At 47.0% G+C, this 15,709-nt stretch overlaps 1 protein-coding gene across 3 annotated transcripts in view; it reads left to right on the top strand.

The window, feature by feature from the left end:
* slc4a3 (solute carrier family 4 member 3) overlaps nucleotides 1–12,157 on the top strand; it is a 43,737-nt gene extending 31,580 nt beyond the window's left edge. For 2 of the 3 annotated variants that reach the window (XM_031559976.2, XM_031559987.2), the window contains 17 exons: nucleotides 960–1,105; nucleotides 1,810–1,990; nucleotides 2,589–2,724; nucleotides 5,347–5,527; nucleotides 6,311–6,413; nucleotides 6,755–6,939; nucleotides 7,051–7,273; nucleotides 7,582–7,797; nucleotides 7,889–8,037; nucleotides 8,154–8,348; nucleotides 8,515–8,718; nucleotides 8,853–8,942; nucleotides 9,207–9,373; nucleotides 9,696–9,949; nucleotides 10,050–10,219; nucleotides 10,626–10,799; nucleotides 11,209–12,157. In XM_031559976.2, coding sequence (XP_031415836.1) covers nucleotides 960–1,105; nucleotides 1,810–1,990; nucleotides 2,589–2,724; nucleotides 5,347–5,527; nucleotides 6,311–6,413; nucleotides 6,755–6,939; nucleotides 7,051–7,273; nucleotides 7,582–7,797; nucleotides 7,889–8,037; nucleotides 8,154–8,348; nucleotides 8,515–8,718; nucleotides 8,853–8,942; nucleotides 9,207–9,373; nucleotides 9,696–9,949; nucleotides 10,050–10,219; nucleotides 10,626–10,799; nucleotides 11,209–11,289 — 2,855 coding nt within the window. In that variant the 3' untranslated portion in view covers nucleotides 11,290–12,157. The remainder of the gene's footprint in view (nucleotides 1–959; nucleotides 1,106–1,809; nucleotides 1,991–2,588; nucleotides 2,725–5,346; nucleotides 5,528–6,310; nucleotides 6,414–6,754; nucleotides 6,940–7,050; nucleotides 7,274–7,581; nucleotides 7,798–7,888; nucleotides 8,038–8,153; nucleotides 8,349–8,514; nucleotides 8,719–8,852; nucleotides 8,943–9,206; nucleotides 9,374–9,695; nucleotides 9,950–10,049; nucleotides 10,220–10,625; nucleotides 10,800–11,208) is intronic. The other variant, XM_012836356.3, reaches the window with a different exon arrangement.
* The last annotated feature ends 3,552 nt before the right edge of the window (nucleotides 12,158–15,709 follow it).

Below are 15,709 nucleotides of genomic sequence, written 5' to 3'. Positions count from 1 at the left end.
TAAACATATAAAAATGTTTGAACTTGTTCACGCAGCATACGTACAAGCGTGTGTTCTCAGAGAGGGACATGTTGTTCCATCAATGACCTGCTGTTGCCACTTCTGCAATTATGTAGAATGAGGGATTGTTCAGTCGTTCAAAAACCAATACTTCAGCGAATTTAATTTGCTGTTATAGACTTTTTTTCTGCTCAACGTTCTGAGCTGAATGTTGGCTGGCCCGGCCCTCGCCAGGATTGCTGTTGCACTGCCATGATGGAAAGGCTCAACCAGAGTACAGCCAAAAGCCATCTCCTCCATGCAGTCAGGAGCCTCCGCCGTGGGAGCGGAGCATGTACTGTAAAACGCAGCAGGCGAACCAGAGCGCGAGCGCTAGCGTGAAACCCGCAGTCAGAGAGATGAGGGAAAAGAGAGCGACAGGACTACGTTTTTTCTTTCTGCTTTGTTTACCCCATGTCCTGTGACTACTGTGACAACACGAACCAGCTGGGGCCCCGAGGCAGCCTGGCAAGGGCCTCTCCTCTCCCCAGAGTCCCCAGGCCTCGAAGCTTGGCACTGGGAGAAGCTGAGAAGCTGAGGAGAGAGGGGCTCCCAGGAACACACGCCTTCAATTATCTCAAATTCAATAAAAGCCCTGGTTTGTGGGTTGAAATGATACAGTATTAAATCATGGCTCCGGTGAAAAAAAGAAAAAAGAAGCTGGAGTGGCCTCAGGGCTCAACCACCCAAAGTAATTCCCTCTGTCGATTACTTTAGCTTTGCCCTAAGATTGCTCATCACCAACTTAGCTGATGTTTAGTGTTACTTAAGTGCAAATGTGGAAACATAATTGGAGAGGCCAATCTAAACAGTGTAATTCATCACTCTTTTGTTCCATTGTCATGTCCCTCCATTGTTCTGCCTTTGTTTGCGTTTGTGTACAGATTTTCTTTTCTTTTGTTTTATTGTTTGTCCCACAGGTCACCGATTTGAGGACAATCCCGGGGTGAGGCGTCACCTGGTGAAGAAGTCTTCAAGATGCCAGGTTCCCCGGAGCAGCAACAGCTCGCCTCCTCTCTGCAGTCAGAAGAAGAGGAAGAAGGTAGCCGAGAAGAAGACCCACGAGGTGAGTGGCGGACGACTGGCCTGCTCTGATGGATGCAAACATGTCCCTGTGCAGACATCCATCTTCCCCTGGCTACGTGTGGACTTAACTTAATAGGTCTCAGTGTCTGTAATCCAACGTCAATATTTGAGATTAGGTGTGCTAATAGAGATATGGACTGTAAGACGTGGGAACGTTTCTCCGTTTGCTATCTTTCCTTTTCTGGTAGGTCTTTATTGATCCTCTTCCTTTCTCTCTCTCTCTCTCTCTCTCTCTCTCTCTCTCTCTCTCTTTCTCTCTTTCACACACACACACATACGCTCACACACACACACACATACGCTGTAGAACGTGAGAGCGAGGGAGAGTGATCCCTCTTGAGTCAGTGTAAGATATAAAATATAGCCTACTTACATAAACTCCCTGTCAGTCAGCAGTAGAAGCTCCATTTACAAGTGTGTGCTTGAGAATCTCAGGTTCCACTAAGTCCTAAATCAATCAAAACTGTGGGCTCATTCCTCCTTCTGTGTGCATTAGATATTTAAGCAGCACCCATTACACTAATGACTTCCTTTAGGATTGGACCACTCTCCAACATGGAGAACCACTGGCCTTCAGAAGCTGTCAAATCTGTTGGCGAAAGCATCATACAGATGGATTTATAACAAGGCACATTCTGAAGTCCTGTTCTCCCTGTGGTCGGTGTGTGTGTGTTTTGGGGTCAGGTCTTTGTGGAACTTAACGAGCTGATCACTGACAAGAACCAGGAGATGCGCTGGAAGGAGACGGCTCGCTGGATCAAGTTCGAGGAGGACGTGGAGACGGAGACGGACCGCTGGGGCAAACCCCACGTGGCCTCGCTTACATTCCGCAGTCTCCTGGAGCTCCGCAGAACCATCACTCACGGTGAGGAGCGGCAGCCATGTCAGCGGCCCTTAAAGGGGCAGTGAAGCCTCCAAGGCCTGCTGTTGATGTTCAGTGTTGAGCATCCTAACATGCCAGTAATGTATCTGTTGACACTCAGGTTGATACTGAGTTGACTGGACTCTGAATCCAACGTAGATAAACATATAGATTTTAAGATGTTAAATAATGGACTTAATGCTTATAAAGTTAAGGGGTATTGGTAGATGCTAGACACATTTACCTTCCAAAACATTCAGGACTCTATGATTGTTTACCTCCCACACTTGATTTCATCTTACATTTGTTGGCTGCATGCCACCTTTATAGTTGACTCATAAATCTAGTAGATATGGCATCACCATTTGACAAGAATATTGCATTCTCACTTACCGCAATGACTTCCCCGCTATATTTGCATACCCATTATGGCTGTTAGTTTAACAAATATCACAGGCATGCACTGACGCATATGCATGCTTTATCGCTTTTGTGGTTTTCGAGCGTGGTATTTTAAATCAGGTCAAAGTCATCAGTCACAGAATATAGTGTAAATGCCCTTGCCTGCTTAGTGTCTCAAGCCTACTGGGTCTTTCCACAGGTGCCATACTGCTGGACCTGGAGCAGACCACTCTGCCAGGCGTTGCCCACTTGGTGGTGGAGACCATGATCATCTCGGACCAAATAAGGGCTGAAGACCGAGCTAATGTTCTGCGGGCCTTGCTGCTCAAACACAGGTCAGAAAGGGGCACACATCAATAGCCCTTATCGATTCACCATGTCGAGCACTGCACTGCTGATGCCATTGGCCAGGAGGCCTGCCTGCACTGGCTTCCTGATGGATCGAAAAAGAGATTACACAACCTGCGATGCTTGTAAATAAATGAAAGAGTTACGATCAGTATTTATATACTCTCTTTTAAAACTGTTCCGCAGTGGGGTTAGTCCAATCTTTGTCAGAAATAATCTATCTTCTGCTTAAAAAAAAATATATATATATATATATATATACGTACATATATATATATATGTCCAGCTGACAGCGATAAACTGGACTGGGGAGGGGGATGGAGTAGTGCAGCTTTTGTTTCCAGAGATGGAAGTCTGTTTCTGCACATCTGTGAACTGTGAAGTCTTGTGAACTGCTCTCTCTCTCTCTCTCTCTCTCTCTCTCTCTCTCCCTCTTTTTCTGTTTTTGTGCTCAGCTGTGAGCATTTTGTCCGGGTGGCCACACTGGACCCTGCAGTGCCATCTAAATGGTATCTGTGTGTGCGCATGTGTGTGTGCATGTGTGTGTTTGTGTTTGTGTGTGTGTGTGTGTGTGTGTGTGTGTGGTGTGGTGTGCACTAACAGCAATAACAGTGCATAGCCCTACCCCACTGAGCTCGGCGGGATGCATTCATGGTTTGTCGATGATGTGGGGGAATGCTGGTTTTGATTATGGCATACCTTTGGGAAATTAATAAAGCCCATTAATAACATACAGCTTGTGTGTGTGTGAGGTTAATCAAAAGTTCTCTGGCTTGACATTTCTGGAATAGCTATTGTGCCATAGATCTATAACGACTAAGCAGTTGGAGACTGACTTAGTCATGGGGTGCAGAACTGTGTTAAGACTGATGTAAGCGCTTTGGTAGTGTCGTTGTCACTGCTTTTTTCTCCACTTTTCCATCGGATGGAGGTCAGTCTGCGTTACAAGCATTCTGATAGGCTTGAAAAGGGGTGGGTCGCTTAGTACCAATGTTCTGTCCATATGGGAGCGTTACTAGAATCAAATGGGCCTTGCTTAGAGTCCATATGAGAACTTAGAAGATAGTGGTGAGTGTATAAGAAGAACTTTGACAGGTTTGAAAGAGCTTGGGTCTTACTTAGACGGTGAGTCCATATGATAACTTTGAATAGGTTCTCTAAGAGAAGTTTGTTAGGTTTGAAAGGGTTTGGGCCTTACTGAGAATCGGTGGTGGCATCAAAGTGCCACCTCTTTCCTCCCTGGTCCCCCTCCTCCCAGACATAGACTCATTTACGAGGGCGATTTGGCCGTCTTCAGCCCGCCAACCCACTCTGGGCCAGATGGCAGCACCTGTGCTCATTTAGAGGGGATCACTGCAAAGGGCTGCACTGCCCAGCAATAAAACAGTCCCACGCAATCACATGTGCACACACAGACACACTCTCTCTCTCTCTCTTACACACACACACACACACACACACACACACACACACACACACACACACAGAGAGAGACACACTGACACGCTTGCACTCAAATGCGCCCCCTCGCATATAGAGAAACACGAAGCCAATGTGTAGTGTACACACAAGCCATCAGTGACAACTCAATTTGCAACATTTCCCATCATCTCATCAACGCCTTTCCATGGGAAAAAGTGTCTAATTAGCCCCCGATTCCAAGATATGTATTTATGATGTGGAAAGAAATACTTCAAGGTGCAGTATAACTTAGCATGGCGGTTAGTCATTCCTCTTTAAAAGATCTCCTGGAATTTGGGTGAACACAATTCCTTTTTTGTGTCACACCTTGCCTCTTTGTTTTTTTTTTCTTCTTTTTTTTTGTTTCCTTTTTTCTCTCTCTCTCACGCTTTTGTGAACCTGCAGTGCCGAGCGCCTGTAGACCTGCTCCTAACAGGGACCCGAGGAGCCTTAATGAGTCCCGCTGATGTCACTGCTTTGGAGAGCGGCGGAGTGATGAAACTGTCTGTGCGAGGCGTCAGCCCGTAGGAACACTCTGCTCCATCTGGTCCCCCTCATGCCTTGGACAGAGCCAGACTCTGAGGGAGAGAGAGAGAGACAGAGAGGGAGAGGGAGACTTAGCCGAGCTCCCCGCAAAAACACGTATCAAGCACCGCTCAGACAGGGCCTCTCACGCTCTTAAGTTATGTCTCTGAGGTCTGCCTGTTACTTAGAGGACTTATTTTCCCCCATCAAACAGTCTTTGATGCAGTCGAAACGCGCATTTATATTTGTTGTTTTTAGGATGTATTTATTGATTGCTTTGGCCCATTTGTCCTGAAACGACTCGAGATATGTGGTTTGGTTTGCAGTTTCACTATTTATATTGGGAGATATAGTTTGCTGTTTGGTTTGCAAATCTCTTTACCAGAGATGGAAGCCTGCCTTTTTTCAATATCTATTATGCATAATCAAGGAGATTTTTTTCCTTCTCGTAGGACTTAAATCAACACAGATCTTGGTCTCGCTCTGGAAAGAGTGAAAGAATGCTTTATTACTGGCCTAGTGCCGTTAGTACATAAGAGATAGAGAGTTGATGCAGAGTTGACAGCAGTCCATTCCTCAATGTAATCATCTCATCAGACCATCCATGTGTTCCTCCTCCACAGCCACCCAAACGATGAAAAAGAGGGCCTTTTCCACCGCAACCATTCGGTCACCAGCCTGGGCAGCTTCCGAAACCATAACCACATGCCGGACACTGCCTTGCCCCTGGTCTCCGAGGACCATACCGAGAGGCGCGGGAGCAAGGCGCCGGACCACGATAAAGAGGTGTTTGTCAGCTTATTTGTGAGTGGCTTGGCTGTTTGCGCAGTATTCTATGTGTTACATAGGGGCTCAGAGCTCCAGAGAGTTAACGCTGGGAGTGTGGAATGAGCAGGCATGTAGTCACGCAGGACAATGCCACGTTACCGGCACTGGCATCAAGGGCATCGGTGCCCCACGACCGGCTTAACGGTGGTGCCTCTGTTCCAGACCGGCGTAACGGGAGGGATCTCTTGGTGCTATGTGCCTGGCATTCATGCATTAACACACACTGGAGATCCGCAGCCTTGCGCTGAGATGTACTGTAAGTGGTCGTGCTTAGAAGGCCGGTAGTGCTTGGCCCGCGGCGGAAAGCCTGGGCTCCCCACATGTGCTACATTAGAGCTCTTTGTCAGTCTACAGGTGCTTCTTGTTAAAACTTCTTGATGCATTAGCTGTGAAACATTTAATGTTCCCCATGGCTAAAACTGTTGGCAAATTTGGAACAGCTCGTAAAAATCATAAAAAATGAAAAAATCTGGTCGTATTAAATTGATTGAAAGTGATTTACCATTCGGTGCCTTTGTCACCTGGTGCTGTAGATTCATGTCCCGATAGGAGGCAGGTGTGTGGCCTCATTAGGACACATAGAAGGAGCCTCCTTAACCCCACACTCAGAGGTAGCATACGTGCTGCTTCTCCCGCTTTGTTGTAGGGAGGGAGCCTTTGCTTGCGCTGCTTGCCTAAGCTTTCCATTGCTACTGCCTCTACAAAAAATCTGAATGTCACACATTTTTTCCCTGACCGCTCGATTTTTATTATCAAAAGAAATCGCTCCACCCTCTCCCCGCCGAGAGCCACGCCGCCGCCAGGTCCATGAAGCTCATGGCAAAGATCCCCAAAGATGCTGAGGCCACTGTGGTCCTCGTGGGTAAGTCCTTTCACGCTTTCCCTCCATCTCACGTCAGTCTCCAGGACAAAGGGTTCATGCTGTCATCTCAGGTTGTTTATGGGGCTCCAGTATGTCCGACTTATAGAGCGTTTGGTCATGAGCGCGTAGTAGCGGTAACAATGCACAGCATTAAGAGTCACAGTGGTTTTGAAGTCTGAAACAAGTTTGGGAAACGGGCCTGACCATAACCCAAAAGCTATTTAAGTGGAAGTCATAAGTCATGTAATTAAGTATTGTTAGTGTGCTCACTCGGACTGGCTGCCTGCAGGCTGTATCCTTACTTCACCTGGGTGAGTGCTGGTTCTTCTCTCTGTGCACAGGCTGCATGGAGTTCCTCGAACAGCCTGCCATGGCTTTCGTTCGGCTCAGCGAATCGGTTCTCCTGGAGTCAGTTCTGGAGGTGCCAGTCCCTGTGCGGTTCTTATTTGTGCTGCTGGGCCCAAGTCAATCCAATATGGACTACCATGAGATTGGACGGTCCTTTTCCACCCTCATGTCCGACAAGGCAAGGGAACCTTCCGGTCACTTTTATGTAATGCACTAGAATTTTATGAGGCTTGAAAATTGTACCATGTTTCCTCTCTCCAAGCCTGATTATGCCATTTTAACATTCCAGAATTTCCATGAAGTAGCCTACTTTGCTGATGATCGTCAGGACCTGTTAAATGGCATCAATGAGTTCCTCGACTGCAGTATCGTGATTCCCCCCTCAGACGTGGAGGGCAAAGACCTCCTGAAGACTGTGGCCTCCTTCCAGAAGGCCATGCTTCGTAAGAGGAAAGAGAGGGAGCAGAAGAAGGGTATGAACGCTGCACCCAGAACTGAGCAAGATGCTAAAGGTGAGCATGACCTCTTCAACCTCAATGGCTTTTACTCCTATTCAGAGTGATCAATAAACCACAGGATGACCCTCATCTCTGTAGATGCATTTGGACAGACATGAACATATTTATTTATTTATTTATTCATTTTTTATTTATCGCGCCACGGTGCAACTATATTTTTCGGGCATGCTGTCAGTACACTCAGTTTCATTGTATATTACCAGTGTGTTTTTAGTCAGCTATGGATGTCACCAGGTTTCAAATGGAGACCGGGTTCTTCTCTCCACTCTGTGCACTGATCATGACATGGGATTTGGTTTCAGAACTGAGCACAGATGAGCAGGAAGAAGAGGAGCTGGATGTGGACCCGCTCAAGCGCTCTGGGATTCCATTCGGAGGCCTGATCCATGACATCCGCCGGCGCTACCCTCACTACAAGAGTGACCTGAAGGACGCTGTGGACACCCAGTGCCTGGCTGCTGTCATCTTCATCTACTTTGCTGCCCTGTCACCCACCATCACTTTTGGGGGTCTACTGGGTGAGTGGCAGATCATGTTTTCTTTTAAAAGTGGTCACATTTTCCAAGAAAAAAAATGTATCCAATATGAAACTTGTTGTCACTAATATAGGGGAGAAAACGCAGGGCATGATGGGAGTGTCTGAGCTCATCATCTCCACGGCAACTGTTGGGATATTATTCTCCCTGTTAGCTGGTCAGCCATTGCTCATCATTGGTTTCTCTGGACCTCTGCTGGTCTTTGAGGAGGCATTCTATAAGGTATGAAACATGGGTTATTGATTCCAAAAGGCTGTGTTCATGCAAGATAAACCACAGAATCTTTGAACGTTTCCCTCGCTACTACTCTTCAGTCTCGCTGTCTTTCTCTTCCCCAGTTCTGTCAGGCTCAGGGCTTTGAGTACCTCACAGGTCGGGTCTGGATTGGCTTCTGGCTCATCTTCATAGTGCTGGTGATGGTGGCAGCGGAGGGCAGCTTCCTAGTGCGCTATATCTCCCCCTTCACCCAGGAGATATTCGCCTTCCTCATCTCCCTCATCTTTATCTACGAAACCTTCGTCAAACTCAGCAAGGTAGAGTTTCAGCTCTCCAGTAGAGCACTGGCATGAACCTTTTGTTGTCTTCTCAATGAATTGTTACTGTAAAAAAAACTCTAGGATGGTGAGGTTTTAGTGATGGCCCTCATTTGATACGTGTAACATTCCTTGGTTGTAATTGCTATGGTTGGGGTATTTACAGGTGTTTCAGGAGCACCCTCTGATGAGAAGCTACCCCTCCGGCCTGCCAGGGGCAAGTGTCTTTGACCCGGACCATCCAGAGATCGGGGAGCCCCTGCTCAACCAGCCCAACACTGCACTGCTCTCCCTGGTGCTCATGCTCGGCACCTTTTTTGTGGCCTTCTTTCTCAGAAAGTTGAGGAACAGCAGATTCCTGGGAGGGAAGGTAAAAAAGCAGCAAGAACCTTTTCTTTCTCCTTTTCTTCCTCTGTAAATTCAGAGGCTCTTTAATGTTCTCAAAGCACTCAAGGTCCTGCTAATGAATATTTTTTTAAAAGGGATTTTTTGTTGTTTTTGAAGGCAAGAAGAATCATCGGAGACTTTGGCATTCCCATTTCCATCCTTTTCTCTGTAATAGTGGACTACTTCCTCCCTGACACCTACACACAGGTAAACAGCCCTATGGGCTCTGTGGCCCCTGGGGGCCCCATGCAGCTGTGCACTGACCTCCTCTTAAATCAAACTGAGCTGCCAGTCCACACAGAGCTCCTCTTTCCCTCTGTCGTTTCTTTCCTTCCAACTGTTATTAAATACAACACTGTAATTGAACCCAGCCTTTCTTTTTAGCTTGTATTAGTTTGTGGTTGAATGCTTGGCGAGTGCGCTAGCCCTGGAGGCCTGGGATGTGAGTGCTTGTGTTCTTGCGGTTTGCAGAAGCTCAACGTGCCCTCGGGTTTCTCGGTCACATCTCCCGACAAGCGAGGCTGGTTTATCAGCCCTTTCGGCGACAAGCAGCCCTTCCCCGTCTGGATGATGGGAGCCTCGGTGGTGCCTGCCCTGCTCGTCTTCATCCTCATCTTCATGGAGACGCAGATCACCACGTGAGTAGCCCTTTGGAGGCCCTTCCTGACCAGCTGTGGCCACTTCTCTCTTAGCTGGCCTGTTTTGAAACTGTTTTTGCATGCTTGGTCAGTAGGGCCTTTTTTTAAACTACTGACCACTTCTTTAGTTTCAGATAAAGCAAAGTTACCCAGGTCGTACATATCATAGTGGGGTCTCTGGCCTTGAGCTGTGGCCACACTCTCCCCCCTACAGTAATGTTACTGTATATTTAATCATGTGTGATGCATAAGCACAAACACAGCCTTTAGCTGTAAGACCACCAGAACGCTCTCTGCCACACTGCTCTGCTGCTCCCCTCAGGCTCATAGTAAGCAAGAAGGAGCGGCGGCTGGTGAAGGGCTCCGGCTTCCACCTGGACCTGCTGCTCATCGTCATCCTGGGCGCCTTCTGCCCCCTGTTCGGCCTGCCCTGGCTCACCGCCGCCACCGTGCGCTCCGTCACCCACGTCAACGCCCTGACGGTCATGAGCAAGGCCACGGCTCCCGGGGAGAAGCCCATGATCCAGGAGGTCAAAGAGCAGAGGGTGACGGGGATGTGTGTAGCTATACTAGTGGGTAAGCCAGTCAGAAAATGATTCCTTTTGAGTGTTGGCTATAGCGTTTCTCAGAACATCAGCTGACTTTCAGTGACTCCCTAACTGTTCCCTGGTTACAGGCTTGTCCATTGTGATGACGGATCTGCTGCGTATTATTCCCCTGGCTGTGCTGTTTGGTATCTTCCTCTACATGGGGGTGACTTCTCTGACTGGTATCCAGCTATATGAGCGCATCACGCTAATGGTCACGCCCGCCAAGCACCACCCCGATCACCTTTATGTCACCAAGGTAGGTGGCACAACTCACTAGTGAGAGCATGTGTAAGCAAACACTAACATCTCTCACCACGGAGCTGTGATTGTACACATATTATGAAATCTGAACCAGCGCAAGCTTGTTGCAAGATTGATGACTGTTTGCCCCTTTTGCTTTTGCGGGCGCTTTAAAAATGAATTATTTCAGTGTGAAACGTGCCCCAACCAGAGAGGAAACTTTGTCAGTGGACCCACTAGGTGGTGCCCAATCCATGACATTCTCTCTTTATCAAGTCGAGGACCAGTTCCGTTCAGCCCTTAATTAAGGATGTCTCGCCCAATCTGAGCAGATGGCTTGGGGCGGTTTTTTGCCTTTAAATGACACCATTTCCAGGCTATGTTTCACGTGACTCATCTCTCGGTGCTCCCCTCCCCCACAGGTGAAGACCTGGAGGATGAACATGTTCACCATCATCCAGCTGCTATGCATCGTGCTGCTGTGGGTGGTGAAGTCCACGGTGGCGTCGCTGGCCTTCCCCTTCATCCTCATCATGACTGTGCCGCTGCGGCGTCTCATCCTCTCGCGCATCTTCGAGGAGCGAGAGCTCCAGGCGGTGGGTGGAACCCCCTGGGTCCTGTCTTCATGTGGCTGGGTGTGGGTTTCGGGCTGAAGGGCGGGTGGGTGCGTGTGGGTAGCGTGACACATGCTAAGTAGCTGTCCAGGCATCTCTCTCTCTCTCTGTCTCTCTCTGTCGCTCGCTCTCTCTCTCTCCGTGACTCTCGCACAAAACATGCCACTTGATGACATGGGGAGACTGAGGGGCTGTGTGTGTGTGTGTGTGTGTGTGTGTGTGTGTGTGTTTGTGTGTGTGTGACATAATTCTGGCAGTTCCCTGGTGTGAGTTTGAGTCAGGCCTGCATGCTTATGTGATTACGGGGAGTGTGTTTGTTAAATGCAGCCCCACACGGGATCGGATAATGAAAAGCCACCGCTCTTCCCTTTTAATCTCGCCCTCTCTGCAGTTGGACGGCGACGACGACGAGTCACCCAACTTCGACGAGGACGGCCGCGATGAGTATAACGAGATTCACATGCTTGTTTAGCCACAGACACAGTCACAGTCATAGTCACAGCCTAAGCATTCGTGAGCAAGCCTCTTTCCTACCAACACTGACCACTCTGAGCGAGCCACCGAACGAGAACTCTTTCAGTCGTTGCGACTCGGGTATGTATATCTCCTGGAAGTATGCGACGACTACCAACAAAGCCCGTGGCAACACTCCTACACACAGGGAAGTTGGGTGTGAATCTTCACAGCTTGTAATTAGTCTCTGTATAAAAAAAAACACAGAAGAGAAAAAAAGAAGTACCATGTTTCACTGTTCCTTTTTTTGCTTATGTCTTTTTACTTGTTTTACTGTTTGTTTGTTTTTTAAATATTTATTTTGTCCAAAGAAGTGGCCTCTGAATCTAGAAGTGTTAGATATGGACCATGCACCTTAAACTCCTTACACCATAGTTCAAACAGACTCTCACTTCTCTCTGGTCAGTGACTAGATTTGTTTGGAGCTGTGAGTTTGCAGTCATGGCAATGTAAACAAAATACTTAGCTTCTCAATCAACTCTTGTTTTGTTTGATTTTGTTTGACCATATATAGGTAAGGCAGTTTGCGAACTGGAACACACTGGACGTGTTTCTATGTGTGTGTGTGTGTGTGTGTGTTTCTTCAGTTGAGTCTGTTGAATCAAAAGTCCAGTTGTGCTTTCTTAAGTACTGTATGCACTGGCCATAGGGTTCGAATGTCTCCGTAGCACTTGAATTTAATGGTAATACCATTGGAAAGGGATGGACTAGGCCACTCTCCTCTGTGTGCAATTCCTGTGACGGTATGCCTTAGTGCAGTTTGGTGGGTTTTATGCAGTAGTGCTGTGCATTTCTACTGAGGTCATTACCTTAGGGTTGACACGATTTAAGCTTCTCTTTTTTTAATCACCATAGAGCATTTATATTTCCTCTGCCATTATATTACAGTGCAGCTCCACCCAAAACGAATGCACTGCATGTTTTTTTAGAGAAGTACCTTCTTGTGTGGTAGATATGATATGTCTTGATTTTTAAGAAAAAGGTCAGCATTTAGATTTCCACATGAGATTTTGAAGTTACTACCATTGTTTTTTTTTTTAATGCTTAAGTAAATAACTTGATAGTACTGTCCTGCCAAAATAATTTGAAGCCATAGTTATACAAGGGTGGGGTGGGGTGGGGGGGGGGGGGGGGGTTGTGATGTTATGTGGATGATTTGGTTGGCCTCATCAGTCCTTACCATAGCTTTTTCATTTCTGTATTCATTTTGAACGATGCACTGAATGGCTCCCTCTCTCTTGCCTGCCTCTCTTGCCTCGGCACTGAGCTCCGCTGAACCCAGCCTGTCAGATCACTGAAAGGGGCCACTGAGGGTACACGTTTGGCGTCCGTCTAATCTGTCAAACTTTAACTGCATTTCGGGAGGTGTGTGGCCATATTCCAGGCCCTGGTTCTGCACAGCCAAGAGATTTATGGTCTTGCATTCTGGAGGCAGAGCCCTGCTACTGGAAAATGAAGCCTTCACTGTAGCCAAGCCCGATAGGGTATCGATTGTAGTGTCTTGATTAATCACTCATAGCCCCCCCGGCCCCCCCCAGCCTCCTCAGGAGATGTGGTGTCTAGACCTTTTTTGCTCTCTGCATGAGTGACAGAATTAAGTCAGCATCAACGTGTGAGCGTGAGAAATGAATATGTCACAGGGTGGAGTGAAACGAGGCCTTCGGAGTGGTTTTGTCATTTCCACACAGTCTAGTGGTCAAAAAGCGTGACGTTGAGAAACTTCATTTTGTGTCTCGATGCTGCTTTCCTCTCAAAACCCTCCACTTTGCTGCCAGTAGCGTGGGTTTGTTTTGAGATACAAACCAATCTGCCCTTTTCGGTGTGACGACTGATGGAATGCATCGGAGAAAGCTGCCCTTTGGACCAGCCATCGGTCTGTCGTTTGTTTTGAGTGGTTGTGTACATAACGCGGGACCTCTCTCTGACAGAGGATCTTTCAGGTTGCACAAAGACTGATCCAATCGACTGCAAAACATTTTACACATCCAAGTGTTATTGTTTCATCCGAGCAGAGAACGCCTGGGTAGCTTGTGCAATGAGCATTTGTTTTATGAGGTGACAGAGCTAGAAGTGAATTACATTTGGTTGGGAGGACGAGGCTGTTGGTGTTTCGGTGAAGCACATTTAAAAAATGGACTGCTTTGTGTCCTCTGTGTGTTAGTGTGCTGCTCTGAGCACACAGCGGGGTATGGCAGTGCCGCTCACGGTCCAGGCCAATCGGTCCACAAAGCATCCTCCAGCTGTGCGACCGCACTCTCTCCCACTGGGATTCGGAGCACGGCGTGGACGCCAAAAAGATCCCCGATCATTGTGTTCGCTGTTCGACTTTGATGCCATAATGGAGGTCAGAGAGAGTTTGTTGCAACTGGTTGATTTATGGACTTGCGATGATGTTTGAATGAGCTCAAAGTTTGGGAGAGCGCCTGCCAAACCAGAAAATAAATGATACGGCTTAGGCTAGTGTGGCAAGCTTCCTCAGTGGCTATCTGGTTTGCGCACTTTGACAGGAACATGATGAACAGGCACTGAGAAATAGCGATGGTGAAAACGTGCATTGTTACTGACACAACACTGCCATTGAATTATCCTGTTTGGTAGGGGACTTATTTTTTTCCACTGCGTGAGCCACTATGCACAGATTCAGGTTGGGAGAGACAATACCTCAAGCTTTTCACTTCGAAATCAGCCTCTGCGCATGGAGCAACACAAAATGCAAGCAGATTTTTTTATACTTAACAGGTTTGTATACATGTGAAGGGGGTATGATATAGCCTGGCATCTATAGCGCCGACCTTCTAGTTAGTAGGATATGGTGAGAATCACCACATTTTAGAATCGTAGAGTTGAAATTAAGGAAGTTATTTATTTGTTTTACACTATTATTTAATCTATAGTATTTATTGTTTCGATGTTACTTTTGACAAAGCACCCATCCACTGTTCGAGAGATGTAACTTCACCTGATATTTTTATGAAAATAAAGTGGGTAGCAGAGTAGAAAAGAACAGTGCAGCATTTTAAAGTGGGCATTGAACAAGGAGACTGTGGTTAAGTCCACAGCAGGCCTGACATAGTGAATGTATATAGTAGAGACATACAGATATTGTTATTCTTGACCTGTCACTTTTTGCCTGGGCTTTCACATCAAGGCTGTGGCACTCTTTGCAGTATGTTGAGAGATGGCATTTGCGAGCACCGCCCCAGTGTAACTCGAGGTATGAATGCATCAACTTCAAGGAAAATGTCTCAAAATGTCGACAGAATTTCCGAGTAAACAGGACGAGGGCTGGATCAGTCTAGGTGCTCTCTCTGAGAGAATGGTAGCTGTTGGCATTGCATCTGACACATCTTAAGCAGTGGTCGTGGTTGCCATGGCTGTAGACGGGTTGCTTTTTGCCGAAAATGGGAAATAGCCCAGGGAGTCCTGCTCCTCAGGGAGGTTAAGGGGTCTTTGGTTTTTGGAGGGCGTGTGGAGCTGCAGTAGTCATACCTGCTCCAGTCACGTCAAGGTCTCGGTGCAGAGCGGCGGTGTAAATGAACACCCGTCAAAGCAAATACCTTCTCCTTTTCAAGAAATAAAAGAAAAATAGCCCCAAGAAAAGTGGAGCTATTATTTGAGATAATAAAAGGTATAGCATTGCCACTTCCTAAGTGTGTGTGATTCTTTTTTTTTTTTTTTTTTTTGCAAATGTTGGAACCAGGAGATAAAAAGCAAAAGAGTGAGCCTGGTGAAAGGAGCTGGCACGCACACAGTCTGAATGAGTTGTGTTTGGTTGGCTCATACCACCCTGGTAGCGGAGACCACCCACCCAAGAGATGAAGTGATGTGTTATTGTTCTGCTCTCTGGATCAGCTGCCAGTCTTCACATTTCCTCTCATTTCACTGAGTACTGTGGAGACGGAATGTGCGCCCTACTGTTCCGTGTGATATATATATTTATATTTTTTATATGTTTGGTAAGAAATAGACAATCAGAAAAACACTTTAGCAGTTAGATTGCATTAATCGTCCACTTACCATTCATCATTACAGTGTACACACAGGGAATTGCGAGATACATCAGCTTTTTATCTAAAGCAAGGATTTGGCTTTTCCCCCTTTTTTTTGTCCGGTTGTTTTACTGGCACCTCACTCCACTTGATACCCCACTGCCCCGAAGTAGTGTGCGGGGTATTAATAATTTGTCCTCTAGGTTATAACAATTGTAAATTATATGTATTTCCTATTTCCGATGACCTAGACTTCTGATTGTTAATGTATGCCAGAGAATAACTATTATCTATTTAGCAACTTACACCTTGATTGAAGTCTTCTATTGGCTGCCCATAGCGTTAGCACTTAAGGACCACCCTCTCCCCACAAAGGACAAACTCCAAACA

The sequence above is a fragment of the Clupea harengus genome, chromosome 2 (assembly GCF_900700415.2).
Source record: "Clupea harengus chromosome 2, Ch_v2.0.2, whole genome shotgun sequence".
NCBI lineage: Eukaryota > Metazoa > Chordata > Actinopteri > Clupeiformes > Clupeidae > Clupea > Clupea harengus.
This window is presented reverse-complemented; position numbering and strand designations above follow the sequence as displayed.